The sequence below is a fragment of the Diospyros lotus genome, chromosome 5 (genome assembly GCF_014633365.1).
Source record: "Diospyros lotus cultivar Yz01 chromosome 5, ASM1463336v1, whole genome shotgun sequence".
NCBI lineage: Eukaryota > Viridiplantae > Streptophyta > Magnoliopsida > Ericales > Ebenaceae > Diospyros > Diospyros lotus.
In genome coordinates this window covers 14,405,812-14,433,231 of record NC_068342.1, presented here as the reverse complement: position 1 = coordinate 14,433,231, position 27,420 = coordinate 14,405,812, and the positions used below count along the sequence as shown (strand labels likewise).

Below are 27,420 nucleotides of genomic sequence, written 5' to 3'. Positions count from 1 at the left end.
ATATACTTTTTTTTGCTAGCCAAACTATGCCCTAGGGGTCTTCTTCGTGGTCATCGACATTATGAAAATGCAGTGAGGGGGCATTATTACGACATTATGAAAATGCAGTGAGGGGCATTATTATGGCCAGCAGCTAACTAAAGCCAATCATTGGCTATGAGAGTAAACTTTTTAAAATTTTTTAAAGTCTAAAATAAGATTTTTCATTTTATCTTCTTAATTACTTTATTGAAATTCTATTTGAACCCTTAAAACACTTTTTATGATATTTGAATTTTGAAATATTATATTTTATATCAATTAATATAAATATATAATATATTAATGTATAAATTTTACTAGGAGTGTGACAAACATTTGTCTAAATAACTTTTTTTGATTGTCTCGTAGTCTGGGCCTGGGCTTAGGGCGCTATCGGGCTTGATCCGATATAAAGCCGCATCCGCGAGCACGACCAGAGAGAGAGAGAGATGGCAGGAGTGGAAGCGCCAAGAAGACAAGGGAGGCTACTTCCTCCGGCGAGAGGGGGTCCGCCTGGGCCGCCAGCACTCCAGGCCAAGGTGGCCCCTCGCTTCGAACCTGTTGATCGCGAGAAGGTTCCTTTTCTCTTTCTCTCGCTCTTTGTACAGTTATGCGTATGTGAATATTTGTATACACTATACATGTGTCTGTGGATACTGACGTGCTTCGTAGGTTTTCTAGGGATTAGTAATCATATCTTTCTTACAGGGCTCTAGGGTTTAAAGTGAATGGCAGTCTCGGCTCTGTTCTATATGGTTAGGGTTTATGTTCAGTGTCTCAAGTTAAATTTAGATTCAGTTTTTGATTTTGGGACTCTGTGCGTGTGTGTGTGTGTCTGTCGTTATGTTGTAAAGTGGTTTGAGATCCTCGATAATTGCTGTATCTCGGTGAAAACCCCTATTTGGAAGGGAAAGTCTAGGGGATTTTCTTGGTTTAAGGTGAGAAAATAAACATAATGCTTGAGATATAAAGGAAAAAAAAACGATTTCAACTAAATTGGGGCAATTATTGTACAAAACATAAGACTCAAGTGCGAACTGCAACTAGTTATGAGACTTTGGATGGAAATGCAGAAATGATTGAAAGAACATGTTCCCATAATGAGAGCGAAGCAAGACAAAAGACATGATGCAGGGCCAGCCCTGAGAAGTTAGGGGCCATAAGCAGAATTTTATATGGGCCCTAACATCTCAGGCCCTTAATATTATTTAATATTATATATATATATAATATGAGATGAGCCCATGCCTACAAGGCCACCTGGGCCCATGCCAACAAGGCCAGGACCGGCCTTGGTGGGGGGGCCCAAGGCAACTGCCTTGGTTGCCTACCCTTAGGGCCGGCCCTGCGTGGATGTACAGCATTAATGAATGGATAAATACAGGTCATGTTTTGATGTTTGATTTAGGTTATTGCTTGAATCAAATACTGTAAACTATCAAGAAAGGTGAAGTGTTTTCTGCAATCATTTTTTTTAATGTTCTCTATGCAGGAAGGGTATATATATGTATTAGGAAAGTAGAATTTTGTTTCATGTTTTACCTTACTGATGTTAGCAACTTTCAAAATTTGATTTTCTTTTTTGTGATAGTTGATTATGATTTTGTGGTTTAATCACTTGTCCATTCATATTGACATAATTTTGTGTTGATTTCCATTGATTTGCAGACTTGTCCTTTATTGCTTCGAGTTTTCACAAAGGTATGTGCACTAGTTTACGTGTAGAATGTTCATATAGGAAAAATTCCTTGAAGGCTTTCTTTGTTTTGCATTTCTTTTTTGTTTAACTTATGTTGCTTATTGTCACAACCCTAGGGTATCCAGGAAAAAATCCTTGAAGGCTTTCTTTGTTTTGCATTTCTTTTTTGTTTAACTTATGTTGCTTATTGTCACGACCCTAGGGTATCCTAGTCTTTGTACTACTAATGCATAAGTTGTGTTGTACTTTGTTGGTGCTGTAGATGATTGTACCTTTTTAGTTAGACATTACAATTGAAAGATAAAAGCCTATAAATAGGCTAAGTGTAGAGGATTGAATTATGTTTGAAGTAATGCAAATTCTTTCCCTCGCTTTTCTCTTTGAATTCTCCCGCCTTTTTAATTCTCTCTCACTTCTGATCTCTCCATAATTCCTTGAAACAACTTAGGCTCAGCCCCAATACTTGACATTTGGTATCAGAGTCGATCGTTCTTCTACTGTGAGTTGGGCGGACCTAGGCGATCTCAATAGTGATCAGTTCAGGTGAGGCGAGCATCGGTGATTGCAAAAGGTACTGGGATGAAGCAACTGGAGGCGAGTGGAGGTGATGCAATTAGGATTGCTGCAGACTTAGGAGGTGGTGAGCAGTGTTTTTAAAAAGCGCTAGGCGCTAGTCGGGCGGTAAGCTGTCGCCTAGCGCCTAGAAAATTTAATATTTTTATTTTTTTTTCTTAATATATTCTTTCTTTCCCCCACCCCCTCAAATTTAAGCGTGCTCTCACTCCCCCCCCCCCCCCCCCCCCCCAAATTTCACAGCACGCTCTCTCTTTCAAACCTGCCTCCTCCGAGTACATCGCTGCCCCCCGCCATTGCCAATTGGACCGTCTGCCTCCTTTGATCACATCGTTGCCCCCCCCCCCCCCCCCCACCCCAATGCCAATCAGACTGTCGTTGTGTTACCACAGGTAAGTCCGAAGGCTGTTCTAGTCCTTGTCTGGCGGCGGTGACGGCGACAACGGAGTCGGGCGATCCAGGTTGATGAGGCGGCGACGACGATCATCACTGATGGAGTCGGGTGAGTGGTCTCGAGCCCAAACCATGTCTGGGCAGCTAAGGTGACCCCTCATCGCCTTAGCCGCATCGGCAACCTAGGAGCCGCCCAAGCCCGATTAATTGGGACGGTGCCAAAGGGGGGCCTCTCCGCTGCCTAGGCAGCTTAGGAGGCCACCTTTTAGAACACTGGTGGTGAGTCGTGGTAAGGATGAGAGCTCTACGACACGAGAGAGTGTGTAGAGAGAATTGGAGAAAAGTAGAGAAGAATTAGCGAAAAACAAAGAAATGTTGGATAATTTTGGCTAGAGGATAAACAACATGTTCAACATGTTGTCGTCTTTGCATTGTCTCAATTCCGTTTATCATCAGAATTTCCATTGAGATCCGTTTCCGATCCAATCTTGCCTAGTGGACTTCTTCCTCGAGTCTTAGGATTGCAAGAGGCTGAGGAATTTCCAATCCTAGAACCAGCATCCAAGTAACAGAAGGGCAGAAGATCAACCTTGCAGTAGCCTATCTTAATGACATGGCCGACTCTTGGTACCAAGGTTGGATCAAGATGAGGAGTTTTGAGGGTAATTGGGGCTGACTTTGCTGAGGATCTATGTGATCGTTTTAGAGAGAAGTCAATGATTGATGTGATTGAAGAATTTAACAAAGGCAAGGCAGATCAGTGATGGAGTATTAGGTCTAGTTTGAGGAATTATGATCATTGATGTTGAATTCACAACATGGCCTAGCAAAGCAGTATTTTGTCTCTTGTTTCATCAGTGGCCTCAAGGATGAATTGAGGCCGACTATCAAGATGATGTAGCCTGTAATAGTGAAGCAGGCTGCTGAGAAGGCAAGGTTATAAGAGCTTGCCTTAGAAGCAATATTCAAAACACATAAAGTCCTACCGAGAAATAACCCTTCCACTAGTCTGCAATTGGGAAGAAATCCTTGGGCTCCAGTAGTAGGAATGAACCAAGGAAATCATAAGGTTTACACTAACCTTAATGTAGTAAAAAATCCTACTATGGCTGAGGAGGCAGTTGGGATTATGCTATAAATGTGAAGATAAATTCAGTCTTGGCCACCAATGTAGAAGGCAGTTACTGAATATGGAGAGGAAAAAGAAAAGAGGAAGAGGTTGTAGAGGAGACTAAAATCTTGCAGGAGGAAATGCAATGAGATGGAGCAAGAGAAATCTCCTCTCATGCATTAAAGGAGGTCCTATAGGGAAAATAAAGGTGAAAGGAATGGCTAGTAAAAGGAGATTCCCGGTGTTAATTGATAGTGGTAACACCCATAGCTTCTTGAATGAAGCAACTGCGAAGGCCTTGAAGTGTAGACTGATAGCCACTATTCCCCTCGATAACTGTGGCTAATGGAAATAAAATGTACAACAACTACAAATGTACTAATTTCAAACGAGTGATGCAAGGACAAGAGTTTATAGTGGATTTGAGAATTCTGGAACTGGGAGGATGTGACATTATGCTGGGAGTAGATTGAATGAGGACAGTCAATCCCCTAGTTTTTGACTTCAACAAATTGGAAGTCACTGTTGAGATTGATGGCATGAAATTGACATTGTCGGGGAGCCTTGAAACTGGTGAGTGCAAGGTGATCACTGGTAGGAAGTTGCAGAAATTATTACAGAAGAAAAGGGGATAGGTGTCATAGCTGTACTCTATACAAGTTGTGGAGTTAGAAGAAGAAGCTGACACAGAGGAAGGACATTCAATGGTTGCAAACTCTATTGCCCTTTAACTCCTTACTGAGGTATAGTTTTCTGACTCTTTACAATTACTTTTGATGGAATTTAAGGATTTATTTGTTGAGCCAACATCCCTACCTCCCACTAAACCATTGGATCATTCCATCCATCTTACACCAAACTCAAAACCTGTAAATGTTAGATCCTACCGATATCCCCCTATACAAAAGACCGAGTTAGAAAAGCTAGTCAAATACATGCTAGGTAATTCTATAATACAACCTAGCTAGAGCCCATTTGCCTCACCCGTTCTTCTTGTCAAGAAAAAAGATGGTACCTAGTAGTTTTATGTTGATTATCGCCAACTCAATGCCATTACCATTAAAAACAAATTTCCTATACCAATCATTGAAAACCTACTAGATTAGCTAATCGGGACTACCATCTTTTCTAAATTGGACCTTAGGGCAGGGTATCATTAGCTTAGAATGAGACTTGTCGATGGCCTTTAGAACTCATCAAGGCCTCTATGAATTCACTATCATGCCTTTTGGATTCACTAATGCCCTTGCCATTTTCCAAACCTTAATGGACCACATCTTCAGCCCTTATTTGAGGAAATTCATACTTGTTTTCTTTGATGATATCCTTATCTCTAGCCCCAATTTTGATCAACATCTATCCCACCTAAGGACAACATTTGAGATCCTTAAGTTAAATTAACTGTATGTAAAGCTGTCGAAGTGTAATATTTGGGTCATGTAAATTCGAGAGGAGGAGTTAACATTGACCTTAAAAAGATATCAACCATGGTTGAGTGGCCTAGACCAACAACAATCAAAGAATTGAGGGGTTTTTTGAGACTAATGGTGAATTACAGGCGATTTATACAGTACTATGGAACAATTAGCAAGCCATTGACAGAATTACTTAAAAAAGATAACTTCCATGTCATGACCCAAGGAGCATTAAAGGGGTAATATAGTAATAGGCTTTTTAGGAGATATTTTAGCAATTAGTTAGAAGCATGATGGTGGTTATGCAATCTGATATGCCTATATAAAGGGCTATTGTAATCAGATGGAGATATGTTTGAATTGATATTGAATTTCTCATTTTTCTCTCTAAGATTTCCCTCCAATCTCCCTCTCGTTTCTTCTCTATTTCCTCTCCCTCTTTCTGCTGATTTCCCCCCTTCCTTCAATTTTGATTCTCCCCTAGTTCCTCGGCTGTTTTCATTGTTGATTAAGGTTCGTCCAATGTCGATGGTTACTATCCGACGTAGTGGATTCACGAAATTTGAAGGTGATTTTAGAAATAGGCAGCAGCAAGGTAGGCCGTAATCTTAGGAGATAACCCAAGCGATTTCAATGATGTGATCAAACTACACTTCGGTGAGCCCAACGACTGCAACAAAATCGATTACTAGTGATGGCGATCATATCTTGTGGTAGTTGATCCATAGTGATCGGTTGCGGTGAATTCTGCGATTGACAAAAATTGTAGACTACGGATCCACATCAAGTGGTGCGATCGTGAGTCTCCATTATCGTGGTTTCAATTTTGACATGAATGGTGTTGATAGGCGAGCTAACTTGAGACGACACGAAGGGACTAGCATTTGTGAGTAGGCGGAAGTCCGTCAAAGGGTGATGCGGACTGCCAGGAGTTTTGCGACCGGAGTGGACAACGGGTGCGGAAATTCTAACGTGATAGTGAATTCCGTTGGTGTTAATGCGGACGGCCTGGAGACTCGCTACCAGAGTAGAAGGCCGCTACGAGAAGTCTGTTGTAGTTGGCGACTCGAACAAGGAAGGTGTCACAGCCATTACCAAATGCGACCAGTGAGTAGGTAGTTCTTGGCTTGGAATCCGAAGTGATCGCTATTTTGTAGTGGGTGTCGTGATTTGAACTAGCAATGAGTTTGGTGATTTTGGAATCGGAAGTGATCACAAATTGGAGTGGGCGTGGTGTTGCGATCGTACCCATTGCGGGCAGAGATTAACGATAGAAACAGAGGAAGGATTTGGTGTTGTGGTCATATCAATTGTTGTCATTAGCTGAGGCAACCTTTCGATGAATTGCACAATTTGGGCAGACGAGGTGGATGTCTCATTGATTGAAATTACAGACCGATTGAGTTAGGAAGAACTCAATCACGAATGAGGGTTAATTAAGAGTGGAGACATGGGTTAACCAATTCCAAGCCGTTGGAGGATCACCACCACGATCGGAACTATCCACTGATCAATTTCCTAAGGTTACGGAGATTGAGTTTGGGCTGATAGTTGAGACTGAATGTTGGCAAGGTAGATTTGAGCCCAGTCAATTTCAGTGGTGAAGCCGGTAGTTAGTGTTTGAGCCTCTGCAGGTGCAACAGGAGGCGACCATCGGTTGGGATTCCGACACTCCTTAGACGATGATTGGGTGAGCTATTTTCTTGGGTTGATGTCAGGCGATTGTCGCCTGGGAATTTTGGGCACTCATGTTCGAGTCTTGAAGAGGAAGATGACCATTGATTCTCGGGGTTAGATTTCGATACATGAAGGTGATTGACGGTGGATAGGCAGTTGCTTCCAATCTGATTTTGTGGGTTATCGCTGGTCGACTTTCTGCAGATTTAATTGAGCTGTTGCTCTTCGAAGTGGAAGGGTGAATCGGATTCGACAAATTCCGTGTGAGAAGTGGATTCTTCCAACTTATCTAGCTCGTTGATTGTTGGCGCTTGAGGCTGTGAGTAAAGGGAACGAAGGTTAATTTCGGTTAACTTGTTTGAAGAAGAGCAATATGTATAGAACCCCTACCCCTTAGTCTTCCAAGTGTCATGTTTGTGAGATGTTGGCCAAGGGGAGCAGGGCACACATGAAACAAATGGGGTCTCAATTGTAGTCAAAGGATGCTGCATTTTTAGTGGGATCTCCGACTCGTGAAGCCTTGTGAAGTAGTGCACGTAGGAGACCATTGGAGCCTCAATTGCAGCAGAAGAATGCTTCATTTTCAATTGGAATGGAGCCTCAATGGCAGCCAAAGAATGCTACATTTTCAGTTAGCAGCAATAGGGATGAGGAGCAGTGTAACTAGAAGAATCAAACATGGGGAAAGAAGTTTGAGAATGAGTCTAGCTGAAAGGACAAAGGAACAAGCAGTGGGATTCATGAAGAGTGCGAGGAATTTAGCCGTATGTTCCGCGAGAAGCTGTAGGAGTTTGTGTTGATACTGATTAAGAAGTATCATTACAACTTCTTCGCTGAATACTTCGATGATTATCGCGGGAGTTTTAACAAAGATGAATTCCTTAAAATGGAGCAGCCGAAGGAGAAATTGAGGAGGCGAGAAGCAGATTCATTGCCTACCTCCAATACGGAGTGGAAGAAGTATACCGGCCTAGGTGGAATGGTCAAGAAAGGGTGACGATAATGATAGTGCTAGCAACATTTGCGGGAGTTCAGTACAAAGTGTGTGGGCAAAAGGAGAATTAAAGGAATGCATTAGTTCCTTTGAAAAAGAAGTTCTTGATGAGGATGTCCCAAATGATACTCATGGAAGGCCAAAACTAGAGCTGAATGATGCAACTAGTTGGATGATAGAGATAACAGGAGGCAGCCAGGAGATTTTGGAGTTGGGAAAAAATTATCTAACTGAGATTGACAAGATAGAAGAAGAATTAATACATCAAAGGGCAATTACCAAAAGGTTGCAAGAGGAAAGCTGGGAAGTAATTGATGAATTGATAGAGGAAGTCAAGACTGACACATTACCCTTGATGGTTAGTACATGGGCCGGAGGAGGGGGGGTATCCTAGATCGGAATTTGGCTATAAATCATGTGGGGGGTAAGGATCTTGATGGATGCCCTGTTTCAGCCATTGGAGAATCTGTGGAACGTTCTTATCCCTCCTAATGCAATCAATATGTCCGGTCAGGAGGGGCAATTGCAGGGATGGACACGGTTACAACATTGGAGGAGAAAATTGTGGAAGATAAATATGGGGTGTACGGCTATGATCGGGAAACAACTCTGGGGAAGGAGTTACCTGCTGTTGTAATTGTTCAAATTCCAGTTGGTGAGTTGCAATATTAGGGCTTGTTTTGGTTGGCAAGGAAGATTGAGTCCCTTACTATCACTGGAAATGGCATGATTGAGCATGTATCCCGACGGAAACAACTTCTAATGTTGTGAAGGTGTGTGGATTGAGTAAGGAATTTCAAGGATAGCTGATAACTGGTAGGAAGCTGAGAGAGAGAGTTGAAGAAGTCAAAAGTTTGGTAGTCAGGAACAAAACTACTGCTGCTCTAGTGGTTCTTGCTCCAACGGGAAAATTCAAGTTTCTGTCTACTATATTGACAGAGGAACCGACTACTGGAATTGGGGGCATGGCAGCACCTAGTTCTGAAGCTTATAGACAACCCTTGTCGAAGTATCCAAGGCAAGTCGGCAATTCGCCATTGCTGCAATTCCAGGATGTTGCTGGTAATTTTGTAATAGAACATGGTAGTGGGCTAGGTAGAAATGCAATAATTGCAGCTAGGGATACTTGCTTAACTTACTTGTATGGGACGGGGATGAACTAGCAAAGGAAGTCACGGATACAGTTAATTCTTCCTTTAGACTCCAAGTTCCAACTACTAACCATATCAGGTCGGGTGTGGCTGATCATGTTTTTTAATGGAAGACTGAAATTGATTGGACAGCTATAGGAGGAGGTGGTTGTATTGGGCTTGCATTGGATAAAGTTTCTCCTATGGAAGTGGGGCAACTTAGGCCTGGAGTTGATCTTGGACACTTAAGAATGAGGAAGAAGAAGAGGCCTAGATGGAGAAAAAAAGAAAGAAAGATAAATTAGATAGAAAAGGCGGGAATTGGATGAAACAATGGCTACTTGCTATAAGTTTTTGGAGATGAGAACTCTCTCAAGAGAGGGGAATTGTCATTACCCAAGGAGCATTAAAGCGGTAATATAGTAATAGGCTTATTAGGAGATATTTTAGCATTTAGTTAGAAGCATGAGGGTGGTTATGCAATCTGATATGCCGATATGAAGGGCTATTGTAATCAGATGGAGATATGTTTGAATTGATATTGAATTTCTCATTTTTCTCTCTAAGATTTCTCTCCAATCTCCCTCTCGTTTCTTCTCTAATTCCTCTCCCCCTTTTTGCTGATTTCCCCCTTCTTTCAATTCTGATTCTCCCCTAATTCCTATCACAATCCCAGCTAACCTTAGGAATGTGACATTCCACTAGAATCCTAAGGTTGAGGCAGCTTTTCTAACATTAAAAAGGGCTATGAGTCAGGTGCTTGTTTTATCATTACCTGATTTTACTAAGCCTTTTGTGGTAGAAACTGATGCTTGTGACAATGGAGTGGGGGTTGTGTTGATGCAAGAAGCCAAGCCATTGGCCTACATTAGCCAAGTTCTTGCTCCAAAACACTTGGGATTAAGTGTTAATGATAAGGAGCTGATTGCTGTATTGATAGCAGTTGATACTTGATAAGTGGAGACACTATTTAGAAGGGAATCAATTCATTATCAAGACTGATCATGAAAGCCTTAGGTTTTTGTTGCAGCAGAGGTACATACACAATTTTAGAAAAAAGGGGGTGTCAAAACTTTTGGGCCTGGCCTGGACTATATCGTGCAATACCGAAAGGGGAAGGAAAATGTGGTGGCTAATGCTCTTTCAAGAAGGGAAGAAAAGGGTAATTGCCAGGACGTTACTGCAGTTGTGCCAGATTGGGTGCAGGATATTTCTGGAAATTATGAGAAGACTGATTGGGTGAGAGATCTTTTAACTCGGCTAACTATCCAGCCAGCTGGGAAACCTGGTTATACAATCTCAAATGGGTTAATCAGGTTCAAAGGAAGATTGGTAGTGGGAGAAGATAAACAGTTGAAAGGTAGGTTTTTTGTAGACATTGCATAGTTCCCCTTTGGGTGGTCATTCGGGGTTACAGGCTACTTACTATAAGGTAAGGCAGCTATTCTATTGGCTTAGCCTTAAAAAAGATGTGGCTGAATTTCTGTTAACTTGTGTAGTTTGTCAACGTTGCAAACACCAGCAGGTTGCTTACCCGGGTTTATTGCAGCCATTAGATATTCCCAAACAAGCTTGGGAGGGAATTTTGATGGGTTTTGTGGAGGGACTGCCAAAATTTGAGGGAAGGAATGTGATTTTGGTAGTGGTTGACAGACTTAATTTGCTCATTTTTTTAGCTTGACTCACCCTTTTATAGCACAAGAGGTGGCCTGGTTGTTCTTAGATTCAATGGTGAAAACACATGGGATTCCAAAATCTATTCTATCGGATAGAGACTAGGTGTTTACCTGCACCTTCTGGCAGGAGCTGTTTAAAAGTTTGGGAGTTGGGCTGCATATGTCCACAGCTTATCACCCTGAGATTGATGGGCAAACTGAAAGGGTGAACCAATGTCTAGAGACCTATTTGAGATGTATATGCTTGGCAAAACCTAAAAGCTGGAATAGGTGACTGTCATTGGCACAATGGTGGTACAACTCCAGCTATCATAGTGCCATAAAGAGGGCCCCTTTTGAGGCATTATTTGGATTTAAACCTCCACTCATACTGGCTGTGATAAACTATCCCAATTCTGTGGCTGTGGTGGTGGAGCAGTATTTGCAGTATAGACAGGAGATCTTAACATTGCTTAAGGAGTTAGCTACAGGCCAAAACCTAATGAAGCAATTTTACAGGAGTGACAACATTTAATGTGGGTGATATGGTTGATTTGAGGTGAAAAGATTTCAATTGCATTCTTTTTCTACTAATCCTGCTTCTGAACTGAGGCCTAAGTACTTTGGGCTGTTTCCAATAGTGGCCAAGGTGGGAGAAGTGGCTTACAGACTGCAGTTACCAGCTGGAGTGAATACGCACCCTGTATTTCTTGCGTCTCTACTAAAGAAATCTGTGGAACCCAATGCGACCACCAGTCCGAATCTTCCACCAGAAGATGAAGATCTTGCAGTGGAAGTTGAGCCTTGGGCTGTTTTGGATAAAAGGGTGATATATCAAGACACATAGCCCCTTACTCAAGTCTAAGTGCAGTGGACACACTTACATTTGGACCACACCACATGGGTGTGTTTGCCGGACTTGCTGAAGCAGTTCCCAAGGGCTGCCTAGTTGCTATAATTTCTTGGGGACAAGAAAATTTTCTAGGGAAGGGGATTGTCATGACCCCAGGGGTATTCTAGTCATTGTACTACTAATGCTTAAGCGTGTTGTACTTTGTTGGTGCTGTAGACGAATGTGCATTTTTAGTTAGACATTAAAACTGAAAGGTAAAAGCCTATAAAGTGTAGAGGATGGGAATTATGTTTGAAGTAATACAAATTCTTTTCCTCTCTTCTCTTTGAATTCTCCCTCCTCCTTTTGAATTCTCCTGCCCTTTCTAGTCTTTCTCTTTCTCTCTCTTTCCCCATAATTCCTTGAAACACCTTAGGCTCAGCCCGATACCTGACACCTATGATGATGATGAAGTAGATGTAGGCCGACATTTAGAGATGAATGAATACTGGAGGATTCAAAGTTCCGAATGAAACCAAAGGAGAGATAGTATTGCTACGACAGCTATTAAAAACCAAACCTAGAAAAAGAAAAGAGTGATTTTAAGCAAAAGGAGGTAAACAAGGGCCAAATCAAGGAGAGATATAATTAGCACAACACATTTAAAAGGGAGATAAGTAACTTTCTGTCAAGATAGATGGGAAAGAGAAGGGGAAAATATCATTAATCACATACAGCAGACCTTCTACACCACTACACTAGCTGCCTTCTCCATTTCATTGCTATACATGGGCAACTGACACACAATGTGGAGCCAAAAAATGCACAAGTGTCAGGTATTGGGGGCCAAGCCTAAGGTGTTTCAAGGAATTATAGAGAGATCGGGAGAGGGAGAATATAAAGGGAGGGAGAATTCAGTAGAAAAGAGAGGGAAAGAGAAATTGAGAGGGAAAGAATTTGTATTACTTCAAACATAATTCCCAGACTCTACACTTAGCCTATTTATAGGATTTTACCTTTTAGTTTTAATGTCTAACTGAAAAGGTACAATCGTCCACAGCACCAACAAATTTCAACACAGCTTATGCTTTAGTAGTACAATGACTAGGATACCCCTAGGGTCGTGACAATAGGATCTCAAGGTCTCATAATCATGTAGTCACTAACTCCAATTCCTTTCCCCTTTTGGTTCACAACCACTGCCTGAGAAATTAAGGATCATTCCTCAAGGTTACTTTCCAAACATCATGAAAAGTTACCACCAATTGTTTATCATTTCTTGTTTCCCAATAACAAGACTAGCAATTGGGACCATCTTGAGAAATGGATCTTCATCTGCTTTCATTTTCCCCTTTCAAGCATTTTGAATCAGTCATCTGAGATGGCTTTTTGCAACTTTTCCTGACAACAATGGCAGTTGTTGGTGGTGTGGCTCCATGAGTGATGAGTGAATACTTCGAAATGACTTTTCAAATTTACAAGTTTTTATCTCTTATTCTCTTGAATATTCAACTGACCAATTAATTCTTTATCACAAACTCTTTTTTTTTTTTTTTGACAAATACGCTGGCAGACAGTTTGAGGATCTAGTGTACTCAAGAAAATCATTCTCTCATGGAAATCAGTCTCTAGACTCTTTCCCTGGTTGGCTTCAGGTGTAAACGCATTCATCTGTCTCATGAAGGGGCCTTTTAGTTGGATTCATGATAATTTCTATTGAAAGTGGGTTAAACAGTCCGTTTTATTTAACCTTCTTTTCAGCATATACTTGTTTTGTTGTCCTCGTCATCATAATCATCATTTCCGCATGTTTTATTGTTTCTTCCTGCATTGAACTCTCTTTCCCTCTCAAGTGACAAATAAAGATATTAAGAAAGCATCAAGGAGGCCATCCTATATCTGTTTCATGGTATTTGGAGTACCATCATAAAGTAAAGAATGCAAAAACTAATAATTGAAAGGAATTTGATAATTGCTTCTATTAAACTAATATTTGAATTGTACAAATGCAAATACTAATAATCTTTGTCATTGTGTGCCTTCCAGATTGGAGGTCATCATACTGATACAGACTTTGCAGTAAGGGGCAAGGAGCCTAAAGATGAGGTCCAAATTTATACATGGAAAGATGCTACTCTCCGTGAATTAACTGATCTGGTATGTTGAAACCATTCACTGTACTCCTCTTTGATTGTTCCTTTTTTATGCTAAATTAAAATACATCTGCATAGCATGGGTGTGTGTTAACAGAAAAGATTTTGGGGTTCTATGGCACCAGACACCATTAACTTAATGGATTTTCATGGGAATATTTCTTTGACTGAAATTGATTGAACTCAGTATATCTTCTTTTGCTCAATTGACATATGTGTATAGGTAAGTAAGTCGAAAGAGCATAGTCACACACACACACACACACATATGCATGTGTATTTTTTTTTTTTGTGTGTGTGTGTGTGTGATTTTGTTAGTGCATGGAGGTGAGTTTGGCAGTCATGTTTCTCTTCACCATACAAAGATACAGTTGAACTTCTGAAGAAATGTTTGGATAATGAAGAAAACTTGGTAATATGGTTATTACCATCTCTTATCTGTACCTGCTGCTATTGGATTATTTGATTATCAGCTAAGAATCTTTTGCATTTCTGGGACTATTGGGGTGGCACCAATATGATTATCTAGTGTATTTGGAGCCCGGAACCAACACACTTTTTAAGATTCCTTTTTAAATGGTGCAGTGGTTGGAGTTCTGTTTGGTACATGGTTTCCATTTCTTATGAAGGAAATTCTCTTCAATTTTACCTTTTCTCTCAATACAACTAATGAGCTCAATCTCTGGGTCAAAATTTTTTATACAGCTTCTTTATTGGTTCTACCTTTTTTAGAGCTTGGCTTTCTTGCAAATTCTTACTTATACATATATACTGGATCCTATTTGGGAAATCCAGCAAAAAAATTACCTGAAGAGGTTTGATTGTGTACCTTGCCCAGAATTTGGCAAGTCATTCATTTGGTGCCATTTAGCAGTACTTTTAGTTTTGGTTTTCTTTCCTTCTCTTTTCTTTTTTCTTTTTTGAAAACCTCCTCTTTGTAAAAAGGCAAGGGGTACACTGCATGCAAATAAAACCTGCCCCCAAAGCCTCATGCATTGGGACAGCCTTTTTATATAATGTCTAGTTTCTGTTTCAATTAAAAGATTGACCTTGACATGTTTAATAATTATCTGGTTTTCAGTTTAGCTTTTTGGTTTTTACTTTTTTCTTCTTCCTTCTTGCTCATCCTGCTCTCCAGCACCATTGGGAGTTGGGAGTTGCCAGGCTCCTAGATCTGGACCCTAGGAATCGAGGAGACTTGCAGATGTCAGCAGGAAATTTGGTTAAAAAAAAAAGATAAGAAATAGGAAAAGATGAGCTGAGAGAAACAATGAGGAGAGAAGAAGTGAAGAGTTCATCGGAGAGTCATGGGAAGGAGAGGAAGGGATTGAGAAGGAAGAAGAGATGAAAAAAGGGTTTTAGTGGTGCACAAGGCTCTCTGCTTTTGAGGGTTGGGGGAGGATTTCTTTTTGTAGGTAGACTTCCTCTTGCTTTGCAAAAAGATTGTTCCACATCTCAAGCCCACGGCCTTCCTAGTCATAAAGGAGCAACTTTATCATTGTTACTAAGGTTTGCCCTCTAAGAAGAAACGAAATGAAGAAATAAATGATTGAAGAACGGGTTTAGGAAAATTAAAATGGAATGGAAATGGAAACATTTAAAAAGTTTTCAAAATTTTTGAATGTTTAAAACAAAAACAGGCAACCAAATTCCATTCTGTTTTTGTTTTCAAAATTGAGGAGAATGTTGAAAACTAAAAATAAAAGTGCAACCAATTGGGCCCTTACATTTTGATTCTGATTTGCAGAGGAGAAATAAATCAAATAAAATGGCTTCCCATGCCAAGTTAGGTGTTTGTTTTTGTATGACCAACATCACAAGATGAGGTGTTAAATCACTTTTCAGTCCTGCTTGGCTTTGCTCATCTAAACTCTAAAGTAAGAACAAGTAAAATACAAAACCAGCTGACCATAGACGTATTGTAATGGTCCTCACTGTGATTTGTTCTAGTACTTCTTTTGGTCTTTTTTTTTTTTTTTTTCAATGTATTATGGATATAGATATACATATATACCATTATTCTATATCTCTCTAGGCACTGGAAGTATTTGTAGCCCCATATCTTCTGTCTCCCAGTACTCTTTTTGATTGCCCGTCTTTTCCACTTTCCAGGTTAAAGAGGTAGCACCAGAAGCAAGAAGAAGGGATGCTGTGCTGTCCTTTGCTTTTGTATATCCTGATAAACATGGCCGTTTTGTGGTTAAAGAGGTCTCTCTCTCTCTCTCTCTCTGCTTATTTCCTTCTAAAAGGGGAAGAAGCAAAAGAGTTTGCTCTGTTTGCAGAAGGGTTGACCTGTTGAACATCATTTTTCAAACAATAAGCAATATTATTCTCTGGCACAGTTAACCCCCATCACTGTGCTGAAAATAGATAAGATTGAAAGGAAAGGAAAAGAAAAGAATGATCTTAGGGTGAAAAGTGTGCTTTTTACTTTCTCTTTCTGTTCTTTTTTGAATTATGTCTAAACTGGTTCCAAGCAATGGCACCCTGTTTCCTTTGGAATACTTCCATTCAATAGCCAATTTCAAATTTGGATCCAATAATTCCGAAGCCACTAACTTCATCTTCATCCTCTGTTGGTAACCTTAAATTTGGCAAACCTGATTAGATCTATGATGAAAAGGCTCCACCAGCCCAGTTGATATCAGGAGTTGTATGGTAAACGGGCAGCTGCATATGCAGATAAATAGGAGCATAGACATGTCTTGGTTGATTTGCATAACCTGTAACGTCCTCAGCTGAATCTCCTGGATTAAGCCTATTTATTAATGATGAAATTCAGGGTTAAAAATTTTCTTTCAAAAAACCATTTTCCTCTACTTCAAACCCCGTGTACACCTTGACCACATTATTGTATAACAGAAGTTATCCAAGAGAATCCCATGGTGCCCTTTCCTGTCTTGTCATGTGCAGTGTTCCGATCCAAGCTTAGTCTCTTGATGCTGGTAAAAAATTATTTGCCTCGGTATAAAAGTATCCTGTTTAGGCATAGATCACAAAATCATTCTGTTTAAATGAAATTCCATGTTCTGGCATTAGGCGCTTGTTCATCGTTAATCAGGTGGCTGGCCTTCATTATTTCATCTTGCCTCCAGTTGCAAATATTTAAAATTAGTGCTGCTAAAAGTTGGTGGTATCTCATCTAGAATCTCCAAAATGACCAACTTAGTTCCTTGTGGTTTGTTATCCATGTGAAGATTCACGTTTTGATTGTTATAGATTAGCACTTTTTCTTCCGATTATCCTTGTGCTTCCTGTAAATGAAAATAGCACACATCATAATGAAACTTATGGTGGTTGACCATTATGTTTCGTGATGAAGGTGGGAAGAACCTATTCTTACCCAAATGGTAGACGACCTGACAGTGGTGGCAAGGCGTTGGCTGAACTCAGCTTCCAGGTATACAAAATACACGCGATGTAGCCTGCTCTAACATCTCTAAAAATGTCTTGAATCACATGATCATCAAAATAATGACCTACCTGCATATGGTATGTATATGCAGATTGGAGATTACTTGGATGTTGCAATCCTGTAGAGGGAGGAGCTAGCTAGCGGTCTTCTGTATTCCTCGGTACTGTATTTAGATCTGCAATTTTCTCGAGGCTTATGTTGTCGAATTACTGCTGATGCACCCTCGTCTTTGGTTATCTCGTTCACCTGGAGCTTCTACAATCTTTCATCGTCTTTGTCTCTTCTGGAAATCGAAAATTAACAGTTGAGATCATCCATCTATGGTTGATTGTGTACTGAATCTGAATGCTTGTTAACTGGCTTTGGAGCTTTTGAGTTTAAGCCAGGAAAGGATGCCATCAATACACGATGTCAATGTGGTTTCTATTGCTTAATATTTTTCATAGGCTGTTAAGCAACCCCGAGCATGAATCTCAAAGGGCCGCCGGATTTATATCTAATGTATTGACAGGCTAATTAAATCCAGAACATTATTATTTTGTAGATCAGTTACCAACTATTGACACTGTTTAAGATTTCTGTTAGCCGTTAGCCGTTAGCCAAGAATAACTCGCTCGTCTTCGCTTAACCTTTAGGTTAAGAACTCTTCAAACCGGCCACAATACACGAGCAGCACAACTCTTACCAATCCTCCCCTCTCTCATGGTTTTAAAGCAAAGTGGAGAAAAGCCACCCCCTCTCCCTCGTCTTGGTGTTGCATTAACATTATGACAATAGAAAGTAAGATCGATTAGCATGTGTTGCTTCGAAATTTGTATTTCGGGATTGACTTTTTGGGAATTGCACTTGTAAGAAAGTGAGGTAAAGTTAGATTTCTTGATTTGGCCTCTAATTCTCAAGGATTTAATCAAAATCAGAGAGGAGGGGGAGGAATTTGAGGGTTATATATATATATATATATATAGATTGAAGGAGGCAAGATATTTAGAATTGGTATTGAGGTGGTTAGGGTTTGAAATATCTTCTAGAATTCAGGAGTTAATACATTTTTGGGTCACTTTTACAATTTCAAAAATTTTTCGTAACTGTTTTGTAATATTAAAAAAATATCGATTCACGAATAGAGATAAAAAAAAAAAAATCTCTTACTCAAAATTTTTATTTTTTTCTAAAATTTGTTTGAATGCACTTGGAATTTATGTTTATTTTTAAATTAAATGACAACTTTTTATAATTTTTTATATTAAAAATTAAATTTATAAAAAATTTCTTATATTTTCTTAGTTTACACATTTTCCTTATATTTCTATTTCTTATTTTTTTTAAAAATAACATTTACCCGTTTTCATTTTTATTTTGTATAATATCCCTACATTCTAAAATTTTATGATATATAAGTAAATTACCTATAGAGCATCTCCAAGGAGGAGTGTTATTTTGGAGTGTTAAATTACTTATTTATAACTTTGAATAGTGTTATAGCACTTCTAAAAAATAAATCTGCTCCAATAGCAAGTGCCAAAATAGTGGTATCATTAATATTTTAAATTCAAATAATTAATATTCTATAATAAAAATTAAAATAGACCAATTAGAAATGGCGGTTGGAGTTTACATCTCTTCCATTTTTTATCTTCAAAAATTACAAAAATGACATCTCAAGAGAGTTGTTGCCATTTTACAATCCCATATCCCACCCCCATTAGAGTGGTTAATTTTTAATCTAAGGTGCCATTTTGGTGGTTATGGAAATGGCACCCCATATGCCACTCTCTATTGAAGATGCTCTTAAATTGTATTCTCTAGAAGGACATTTTAGAAATTTTGTTACATCATATCACAATATTTGATATAAAAACTTTTAATCTTATTTTCTTATATTTGAGGAAATATATAAAAAGAAAATAAAAGCCACTTTTAAATCCTACTCCTACAAAACATTATTTATGCAGTTGGTCAAAAAATATTTTAAATAATTTTAATTTTTGATAGCGTTTTGCATGTAAAGGTATGATTTATTGCCGAAGGCTCAAAACTTTTAGTTTTGGACATAAAAAAGAAATTCAAGCAAAGCACCAAGAAGAAAATAAATATTACATATTTAGTTTTAAAACAAACATACCCTTAAAATGATTAAATACAATGAAAATTCATTCATTAAATAATATGGATATGTATAGTATAGGTGGGTTTTATGGTTGTGGATTAAAGACGAGAGATGTTTCGGCGCCGCAACGCAACGGAATCTTGACCCTTGTTATTATTCATTGCCTAAAGATTAAAAATGTATCTTTTTCTATTCCTGTTTCTTCTGTGCTGTAATCCAAAAGCAGAGAGAGAGAGAGAGAGAGAGAGAGAGATTGTCGGCGGAAAGGACGAAAGAAGGGGGGAGAGAGAGAAAGAGAGACAGAAAGCCGAAGTTTTCTGTGCCTCTCGCTCGTTGCATCACATTTGACTCTGCTTCCTCCCTTTTAACCGATTATCACTTCACTCTTCACTTCGCTTTTTTTTTTTCTCACACTCGCGCATGGATTTCAACTAGAAATCATACCACATTTCAAGAATTCTCCCTCTCTCTCTCTGTGTCTAGACATTCTTGAATTTACTTCTTGCGCTTATTCTAGTTCCTCTGGTCACTGAATTGCGGGTTTTTGAGAGGCAAATGCCAATCAGGAAGGGGCTTTCGGGAATGGCAAGGAACAGAGGCGGCGGCAGATCTCGGTCGTTCGTTGCAATTCTCGTATTCTTCTCGCTGCTCGCGCTGCTGGCTTTCTTGGTCGGACGAGGGCTTAATACTTCGACTTCAATTGGTCAGTGCGTACACATTTTTTGTCTTTTTTTTTTTTTTTGTTTTTTGGAGGGAAATGAAGATTTTATTATCATTTTAAAGACCCCTCTCAGTACTGACAATGGCTTGTCTAATTTGTTTAATTCTATATATCTTGGACGTTGAACTTACCTAATTTTGTTTTATAGTATTGCCTAATTGGCTTACTACAATTGCATGAATATTATGTTATTCCAATGATGTATGGGTTGGTATTTGCCTTGGTATATTGGGTTTCAAGGAGTTTATGGTTGGAATTCAAAAAATTAATTGCCTTCTTTGACAAATGTTTAGTATTTTCCCGAATGCGTGGATGCAAATGATTAGTCTTTGACTACTATGTCATTGGGTTGCGTATAAATCTAGAAATTTCTCACCAAGGGTTTGTGGAAGAAACTGCATAATTGTGGCGTTGTGGCTTTCGGTTTGCCATGAAAGGAAAAGTTGCCCTTCTGTTTGGATGATATTGGGGTGCACGGTTTCTGAAAGATTTCCTATGTGCTGACCATCAGTTCTATTCCACTTACTGACAAAAACCTAGGATTAAGTTGTCAATTTCAAATGCTGAGGTGTAGAGCATCTGAATGTTGAGTAGCATAAAATATAAGTGAATTCCTTTCTTCAGTTAGTAAATTACAACTTGAATTCAAGACATACAAATGACATGAGATACTGATTTACTTTGAAACTATAATCACCTGCAAACTGATTTTCCACTATCATTCTTTCACAATACAAGACTACACAGAAGAGAATATGTTTGGGGGAAGAAATGAGAGGAGAATGGAGGGAGATAAGAAGAACAGGTGAGAGAGAGAGAGACAGAGACAGAGACAGAGACAGAGAGATCGGAATTGGACTGGTAATTCTTGGATAGTTCTCATTAGGCTGGATTAGCTGTTTATACACTAATCCCAGTAGCAGTTTGAAGTTGGCGCCAAGCCAATTACAAGGTACATGTCAAGCAGCAGCTTGTAAAGTACAACTGCTTGCATAACTGCCATACAAAATGAAAGAAATCCTTTTATAGAACATTAGGGTTCCTGACGCATCTTTATTGTATGGCTTAGAATGTTGGGCAATTAAGTACTAACATGTGTAAAATTTAAACATAACTGAGATGAGAATGTTACAGTGCATGTGCAGTCATACAAAAGTAGACAAAATAAGAAACAAGATTATTCATAGACATACTAAGGTTGAGGGGCGCCTATTGAAGATAAGATGCGGGAGAAGCAACTAAGATGGTTAGGACATATGATAAGATCAATAAACGCACATGTGAAGTGAATAGATGAAATGTTAGAAGTTCATATCTAAAGAGGGAGAGGCAGACTGAAAAAAAACTTAGTGGGAAACCCTTAAACATGATATGGGATATAATGGTTGCACAAAGGATATGGCTTTAAATAGAGATGGTTGGATGCCTAGAATTCATGTAGCTAAAGCCACCTATTGGGATTAAGGCTTGTGATTGTTGTTGCTTGGTATGCATACATAAGATGGTTGAACAAATTGCTTGGTGCATATGTATAAGATGGGTTAATAAATTGCTTATTCATCAAATTTGTTATTGTTTACTTGCTTTCCAATGAATAATGAGATTTTAAATGTTTTAAGATGTTAGCTGATGCATGACTTATGCTATGATGTTCTCCAATGCCAATATGACTTATCTCTTGAAATTATAGATTGGAGATCTGCTCAAAAAACAATTTCATTTTGATAGCTGCTCTGTCTATTATTTCTTTCACTTTTTCTAAATATTGTTGTTTTAACTAAGTTTCTTCTTCTGCAGGTCAAAATGATATTTTCCCTGGTTCCCATGAAGTGGTATGCATTTGCTGCTTATATATATTTTGACTGTGATTTCAAGCTGCTTCTCTTATTCACTGAGTAAAAATATCAAGCGTGCAGGACTTAGGTTGGAGACAAAGGCTTGCTTTACAACATGTGAAATCCCTCTTTTCCAAGGAGGCAAGTTTTGATATAATGAAATTCTTTTATACCATTATTTTTCCTCCAGATTCTAACTTTTTACAAGTATTCATTTTCTTACTTTTTAACATTTTTTCCCCTCAAGTGGTGCACTAACTAAACATGGTTGTTAGGTGATTGATGTCATCACAGACAGCACAAATGATTTGGGACCTCTGAGTCTGGATGTTTTCAGAATGAGAAACTTGTCTGCTTCCTGGAAAGTTATTGGGGTGGAACCTGTGCTTAAGAACAATGCTAGTGCTGTTCAGGTCAGGATGAGCCTTTAGTTCAAAACTATGCTTCTTCTTTTGACTGATATTTTTTTATCCAATGTCAACATACTGTTTTTGACTTCTGGTGTATATATTTTCCAATTTCTCTTAAAGGGTAGCCCAATACCTGCAAACAACAAACAAGAAACTTCCAGACGCAAACAGGATGATTCTTCAGGTGGCATTGTCTCCCCTGGCTCTTAATATTTTAACTGCCTAGCTTAATCCTTTATGTGAAGCTGAACTTTTTGTCCTTACAGGGGCTTTTTCTCAATTTGATGATATTCCTGCAAAACTAGTAAGAAGGGTAAATATTCTTGGTGCATACTTCACATACTTTGTGTCAATGCAAGTAACAACAGTAAGGTTGCTCTATTTGTGATTGAACGGTCATGGGTTCAAGTCATGGAAACAGCCCCTTTGCAAAGCATGGGTGAGGCTGTGAACAAAAACAACCCCCTCAACCCTCACAAAGTAGGGATCCTCATGCAGTGGAGATATGCCCTTTTTGTGTCACGTGGATATCTTCAACACGTCTCTATCTTTCTTAACTGAGACACTTTTTTATTCAGTATTGATCTGTTTAATCTATTCTGCAGGAACTGAGAGAGAAAAGACGTGAAAAGCGTGCAGCAGACTTGCTAAAACAAGATGATGAAGTAAATTTAAAGCTTGAAACTGTGGCTATTGAACGTTCCAAATCAGTTGAGTCAGCAGTTCTGGGGAAGTACAACATATGGAGGAAAGAAAATGAAAATGAGAATGCTGATTCAAGAGTCCGCCTAATGCGAGATCAAATGATTATGGCCAGGGTATATATAAGCCTAGCAAATATGACGAAAAAGCATGAATTGAGCCAAGAACTACAAAGCCGGCTCAAAGAAAGTCACCGTGCTTTAGGGGAGGCAACTGTTGATTCTGATCTACCTCGCAGGTAGCATGAATATAATGTTCTCATACATGCATTACTCTCCTCATCTTATCCTATATATTTATGGTTCTCATTCTACTGTGACCAAAATATTTGCCACACAGTGTACCTGAGAAAATTAGAACCATGGGGCAAGTGCTCTCAAAAGCCAGAGAACAACTCTATGATTGCAAGCTTGTCACTGGGAAGCTGCGAGCAATGCTTCAGTCAGCGGATGAGCAAGTTAGGAGCCTGAAGAAGCAGAGCACGTTCCTGAGCCAGTTAGGGGCCAAGACTATTCCAAAAGGGATACACTGCTTATCTATGCACTTAACCATAGATTACCATCTTCTTCCGATAGAAAAAAGAAAGTTTCCCAAAAGTGAGAATCTGGAAAATCCAACTCTCTACCATTATGCACTCTTCTCTGACAATGTTTTGGCCGCGTCAGTTGTTGTCAATTCAACCATCATGAATGCTAAGGTAGAGGACTTTGAACACTTACTGTGATATAAACATCTTTTATGAAAAAAAGAAAAGTTTTTTGAAAATAACTTGGTTTTATGTAGACATATTCAGGGTTTGCAGTAGTTTGATTATTTGAACTGTTAACTTCTTAGGCTAAAAAATGATGGGGAAGGTTTGCATTGATATCCTTTAGTGGATGCTCTTATTGATCTTTCACCAATATATGCAGTCCATATATATTGGTTTAGAGATTGAGGGTTTATGATTCTGGCTTCAAGCTCTGATGTAAAATTTTGCTTCTTATTTTCCTTGTGTAACCTAACTATGACACTGGCTATGTTGCAGGAGCCTGAAAAACATGTATTTCATCTCGTTACTGATAAACTGAACTTTGGAGCCATGAATATGTGGTTTTTGTTGAACCCTCCTGGAAAAGCCACCATCCATGTTGAGAATGTTGATGAATTTAAGTGGCTCAACTCATCTTACTGCCCAGTTCTAAGGCAGCTAGAATCTGCTGCCATGAAGGACTATTATTTCAAGGCAGACCACCCCACTACTCTGTCAGCTGGGGCTTCTAATCTCAAGTACAGGAATCCAAAATATCTCTCAATGCTCAACCATCTCAGATTTTATCTCCCACAGGTATATCCCAAGTTGGATAAGATCCTGTTTCTAGATGATGACATTGTTGTCCAGAAGGACTTGACTGGATTGTGGTCAGTTGACCTCCATGGAAAAGTGAATGGTGCAGTGGAAACCTGTGGCCAGAGCTTTCATCGTTTTGACAAGTACCTCAATTTTTCAAATCCTCATATTGCCAGAAACTTTGATCCGAATGCATGTGGATGGGCGTACGGGATGAATATTTTTGATCTTAAGGAGTGGAAAAAGAAAGATATCACTGGCATATATCATAAGTGGCAGAATATGGTCAGTTGTTCTAAACCTCACATTTTTTTCACTCCTTATGGTTTAATAATCTATATAGAACCTCTTTTACATGGAACTGCATCTTGAACACTATTGGGATGACATTGGCAGAGTCGGCTCAACCAACTTGGGGGCCTTAGACGAAAATGTTTGTTGGGGCCTTCTCAAGAGTATTAATTTTTTTTGTAAAAAAATAAATAATACACGTTTACGGAACAATTCCATCATTTCATTAAATTAAAAAAGAAAAAAAGTTAAAATTCAATCAACTGTAAAATACAATAATCTCTTGACGATAGTGAATTTTCAATTAAAATATAATGTTTAGGAGATCAACAGAAGCCAAACAACCTATTACAATAAACAAAAAAAGGGTAAAAATTGGAAAGAGAAAATTGGGGACAATAAGATTTTTTTAGGGTTGCAATTGAAATATTTATAATCAAAAATAAATTTACAATCTTAAAGTCTATAGAATATTCAAGAAGAAATGGTAAAAATTGGGAAAAGAAAATTGGGAACAATAGAAAAAGAAAACGTAAAAATTGAGAAGAGAAAATGGAAAAGACAAAACGTTGATTGTTGGATTGAATGTCTTTGGAAATTTGGACCGAAAGTTAAATTTTATTTTGTTTTCAATATTTTTTTAATAAAATATTTATTATTAAAAAATAAAAAATATATAAATTACAAAATTTTAGGGGCCTTCGTAAATGCGGGGTCTTAGGCGATTGCCTAGATGGCTTTATGATCGACTTGGATCTGGACATTGCAAGTTTTTATTATTGGACACTAACAACCTCGTGACCAAGCAGATTGTTGGCTTCGTGTAGTGTACTAGCATTGAGAAGTTTATCGTGTTGTCAATGGTATTCCTAAAGCAAATTTGGTGCGACTCCTTTTAACTAAAAATTATTGTACTTGCACAGGGCCTGCGCATTTTCCAATATTATTATTGTATTTATGATTCTCTCTGTTCCTTGGTTTCAGAATGAGTACCGAGTGCTGTGGAAGCTTGGAACTTTGCCTCCGGGGCTGATAACATTCTATGGCCTAACACAACCACTTGAGAAGTCGTGGCATGTGCTTGGTCTTGGTTATAATCCAAGTGTTGATCGATCAGAAATTGAGAAAGCAGCCGTCATACACTATAATGGGAACATGAAACCATGGCTAGAATTGGCAATGAGAAAGTACAGGGCGTACTGGACCAAGTATATCAAGTTTGATCACCCTTATCTTCGCCGCTGCAAGTTCAGTGAGTGAGTGAGTTGATATTCGAGTGCCGAGGGACAGCAAAAGCTCTCCCTCCTCCTGGCCGACTTTGTTGGTTGTTACTCAGCTCTCAGGACAGACATTTGGCTGGTCTTGAGGTGTTTCTCACTTCCCTGAATCCCTTATTCTTTATCCTGCTGCAGAATTCAAATTTATTCATTTACATGGTTGCCTTCCTCGGGAACCAGGCAACCAGTATACCTGTAGCAACTGTATCGTGAATTTGGTTGTCAAGCTGTACCTCTTCCCTATGGTGGAAGTAAACCTCGTCTCTTGAAGAGTAGTATAGTATGGAATGTGTATCATTCAAGTGGCTGCTTCCTTGCATTTTGTAAAGTTTAGTCTATTTAGTGGAACTTGGATCTGACCTGACCTAGTAAGACGTTGGATTAGCTTTATAATAATGTTGATTGTTGTTTCATTACCAAACTGATGTAGCCTTCACATCTTGGCCTTCATATTCATTTCCTGTTGTTTTAGAAAGGAAATGTAGACATCTAAATTTGATTCCTCTGCCTGGTGTTATTCTTCTCATTTTCTCTTTATATCTTCCTTTCATTGTAAATATGAATATTGAAGTTGTTTGAAGTTACACTCTAGGGGTGTAACCATCTTGAAAGTTAAATAAAACGAGTTTTCTAGTAGCTATTACAGGATGCTTTGGATGGAATGAAAATGGAGAGTGAAATCGGATGGAAAAGAGGTTCTCCTCGTTTAGGGAATACAGTAGCATAAAATGAAATAGAAATAGAGAAACACTTTGCATACTTTCTTCCCAAGTCCTATTTTTTCTCTTTCAAATTGGAAGAAAATGAATGAAATGGAAAACTTTATTTTGTGCGGTAGCAATATTACCCAGAATTTTGTTTGATATTTTTACATTTCATCCATTTCTATTGTTCTCCCAGATAGTCACTTCCTAGTTTGAAAGCCTTACACTTACCCATTTTTTTATTGTTTAGAAAGAAACATTTTACTTTACTTTCCATCTTTTACTCTTATCAAAAGAGAAAAAAATATATATATTTTACATTCCGTTCCATTTCTAAGTCTCCCCTAAACAAAGCCTTTGGTAAGAGTGGCCTTTCCTTTCAACTTTCCCCTCTTTCGGGGTTGCAAACCATGATATGATACACAAGAATTCAATGTCAGTCGGTAAGGTGTTTGCCTCAAATGGGAACATTGTATTTGTGACAGCAGTTGAGACAATGCAGGGAGGATCAACATCTGGAGAATATCTCTTCAATTGGTTAAGCCCTTCTAAGAAATATAGCAGATTAATATCTATATATACATAATTACACATATAGCCGGTACTTGAGATGCTCAACATAAGGCAATCATAATTCCTGATGTTATTGCAGAGGACGAAAATCTACAAGAATAATATTATTTGTACAGATAGAGTTATTGGGATTTGAATGATCATTCTGCCTCTTCCTCTTCCTCTTCCTCTTCCTCTTCTCTCCTCTCTCTCTCCCCTTCCCCCTCCAGCACTGCCTTCCTCTTGCCACCGCCTCTGCTCACCGCTGCATCTTCGCCACTGCCGCCTCGCTGTCTCACCGCTACATCCTCCATCAACCGGCTCACCTCTCACTGCCGCCTCGCCATTGCATCAAGTTTCCTGTGGATGAAACCTGATGAATTTCACTTGTAAGCCCACCTGAAGCAAGAACCCCCCACCCAA

At 38.9% G+C, this 27,420-nt stretch overlaps 2 protein-coding genes across 2 annotated transcripts; both read left to right on the top strand.

Moving 5' to 3' along the window:
• The first annotated feature begins 430 nt into the window (after positions 1–430).
• LOC127802582 (histone deacetylase complex subunit SAP18) lies at positions 431–17,611 on the top strand. The gene is made up of 6 exons (XM_052338469.1): positions 431–596; positions 1,690–1,722; positions 13,547–13,657; positions 15,766–15,861; positions 16,976–17,053; positions 17,160–17,611. The coding sequence occupies exons 1-6, from the start codon at positions 471–473 to the stop codon at positions 17,190–17,192; spliced, it is 477 nt and encodes a 158-aa protein (XP_052194429.1). The 5' UTR covers positions 431–470; the 3' UTR covers positions 17,193–17,611.
• A 1,760-nt stretch (positions 17,612–19,371) lies between these two features.
• On the top strand, positions 19,372–26,154 carry LOC127802834 (polygalacturonate 4-alpha-galacturonosyltransferase-like). The gene is made up of 10 exons (XM_052338882.1): positions 19,372–19,878; positions 21,694–21,728; positions 21,813–21,872; positions 22,007–22,144; positions 22,262–22,325; positions 22,408–22,454; positions 22,747–23,081; positions 23,183–23,540; positions 23,871–24,458; positions 25,449–26,154. Exons 1-10 carry the CDS (start codon positions 19,731–19,733, stop codon positions 25,722–25,724), a joined length of 2,049 nt encoding a protein of 682 aa, XP_052194842.1. The 5' UTR covers positions 19,372–19,730; the 3' UTR covers positions 25,725–26,154.
• The last annotated feature ends 1,266 nt before the right edge of the window (positions 26,155–27,420 follow it).

Excerpts from the sequence above, each read along its gene's own strand:
- LOC127802834 (XM_052338882.1), top strand. The coding sequence starts at position 19,731 with ATGCCAATCAGGAAGGGGCTTTCGGGAATGGCAAGGAACAGAGGCGGC. Across the intron at positions 22,455-22,746 it reads CTGCAAAACTAGTAAGAAGG|GAACTGAGAGAGAAAAGACG; the intron begins GTAAATATTCTT and ends TCTATTCTGCAG. Across the intron at positions 23,082-23,182 it reads GATTCTGATCTACCTCGCAG|TGTACCTGAGAAAATTAGAA; the intron begins GTAGCATGAATA and ends TTTGCCACACAG.
- LOC127802582 (XM_052338469.1), top strand. The coding sequence starts at position 471 with ATGGCAGGAGTGGAAGCGCCAAGAAGACAAGGGAGGCTACTTCCTCCG. Across the intron at positions 13,658-15,765 it reads TCCGTGAATTAACTGATCTG|GTTAAAGAGGTAGCACCAGA; the intron begins GTATGTTGAAAC and ends TCCACTTTCCAG. Across the intron at positions 17,054-17,159 it reads TGGCTGAACTCAGCTTCCAG|ATTGGAGATTACTTGGATGT; the intron begins GTATACAAAATA and ends ATGTATATGCAG.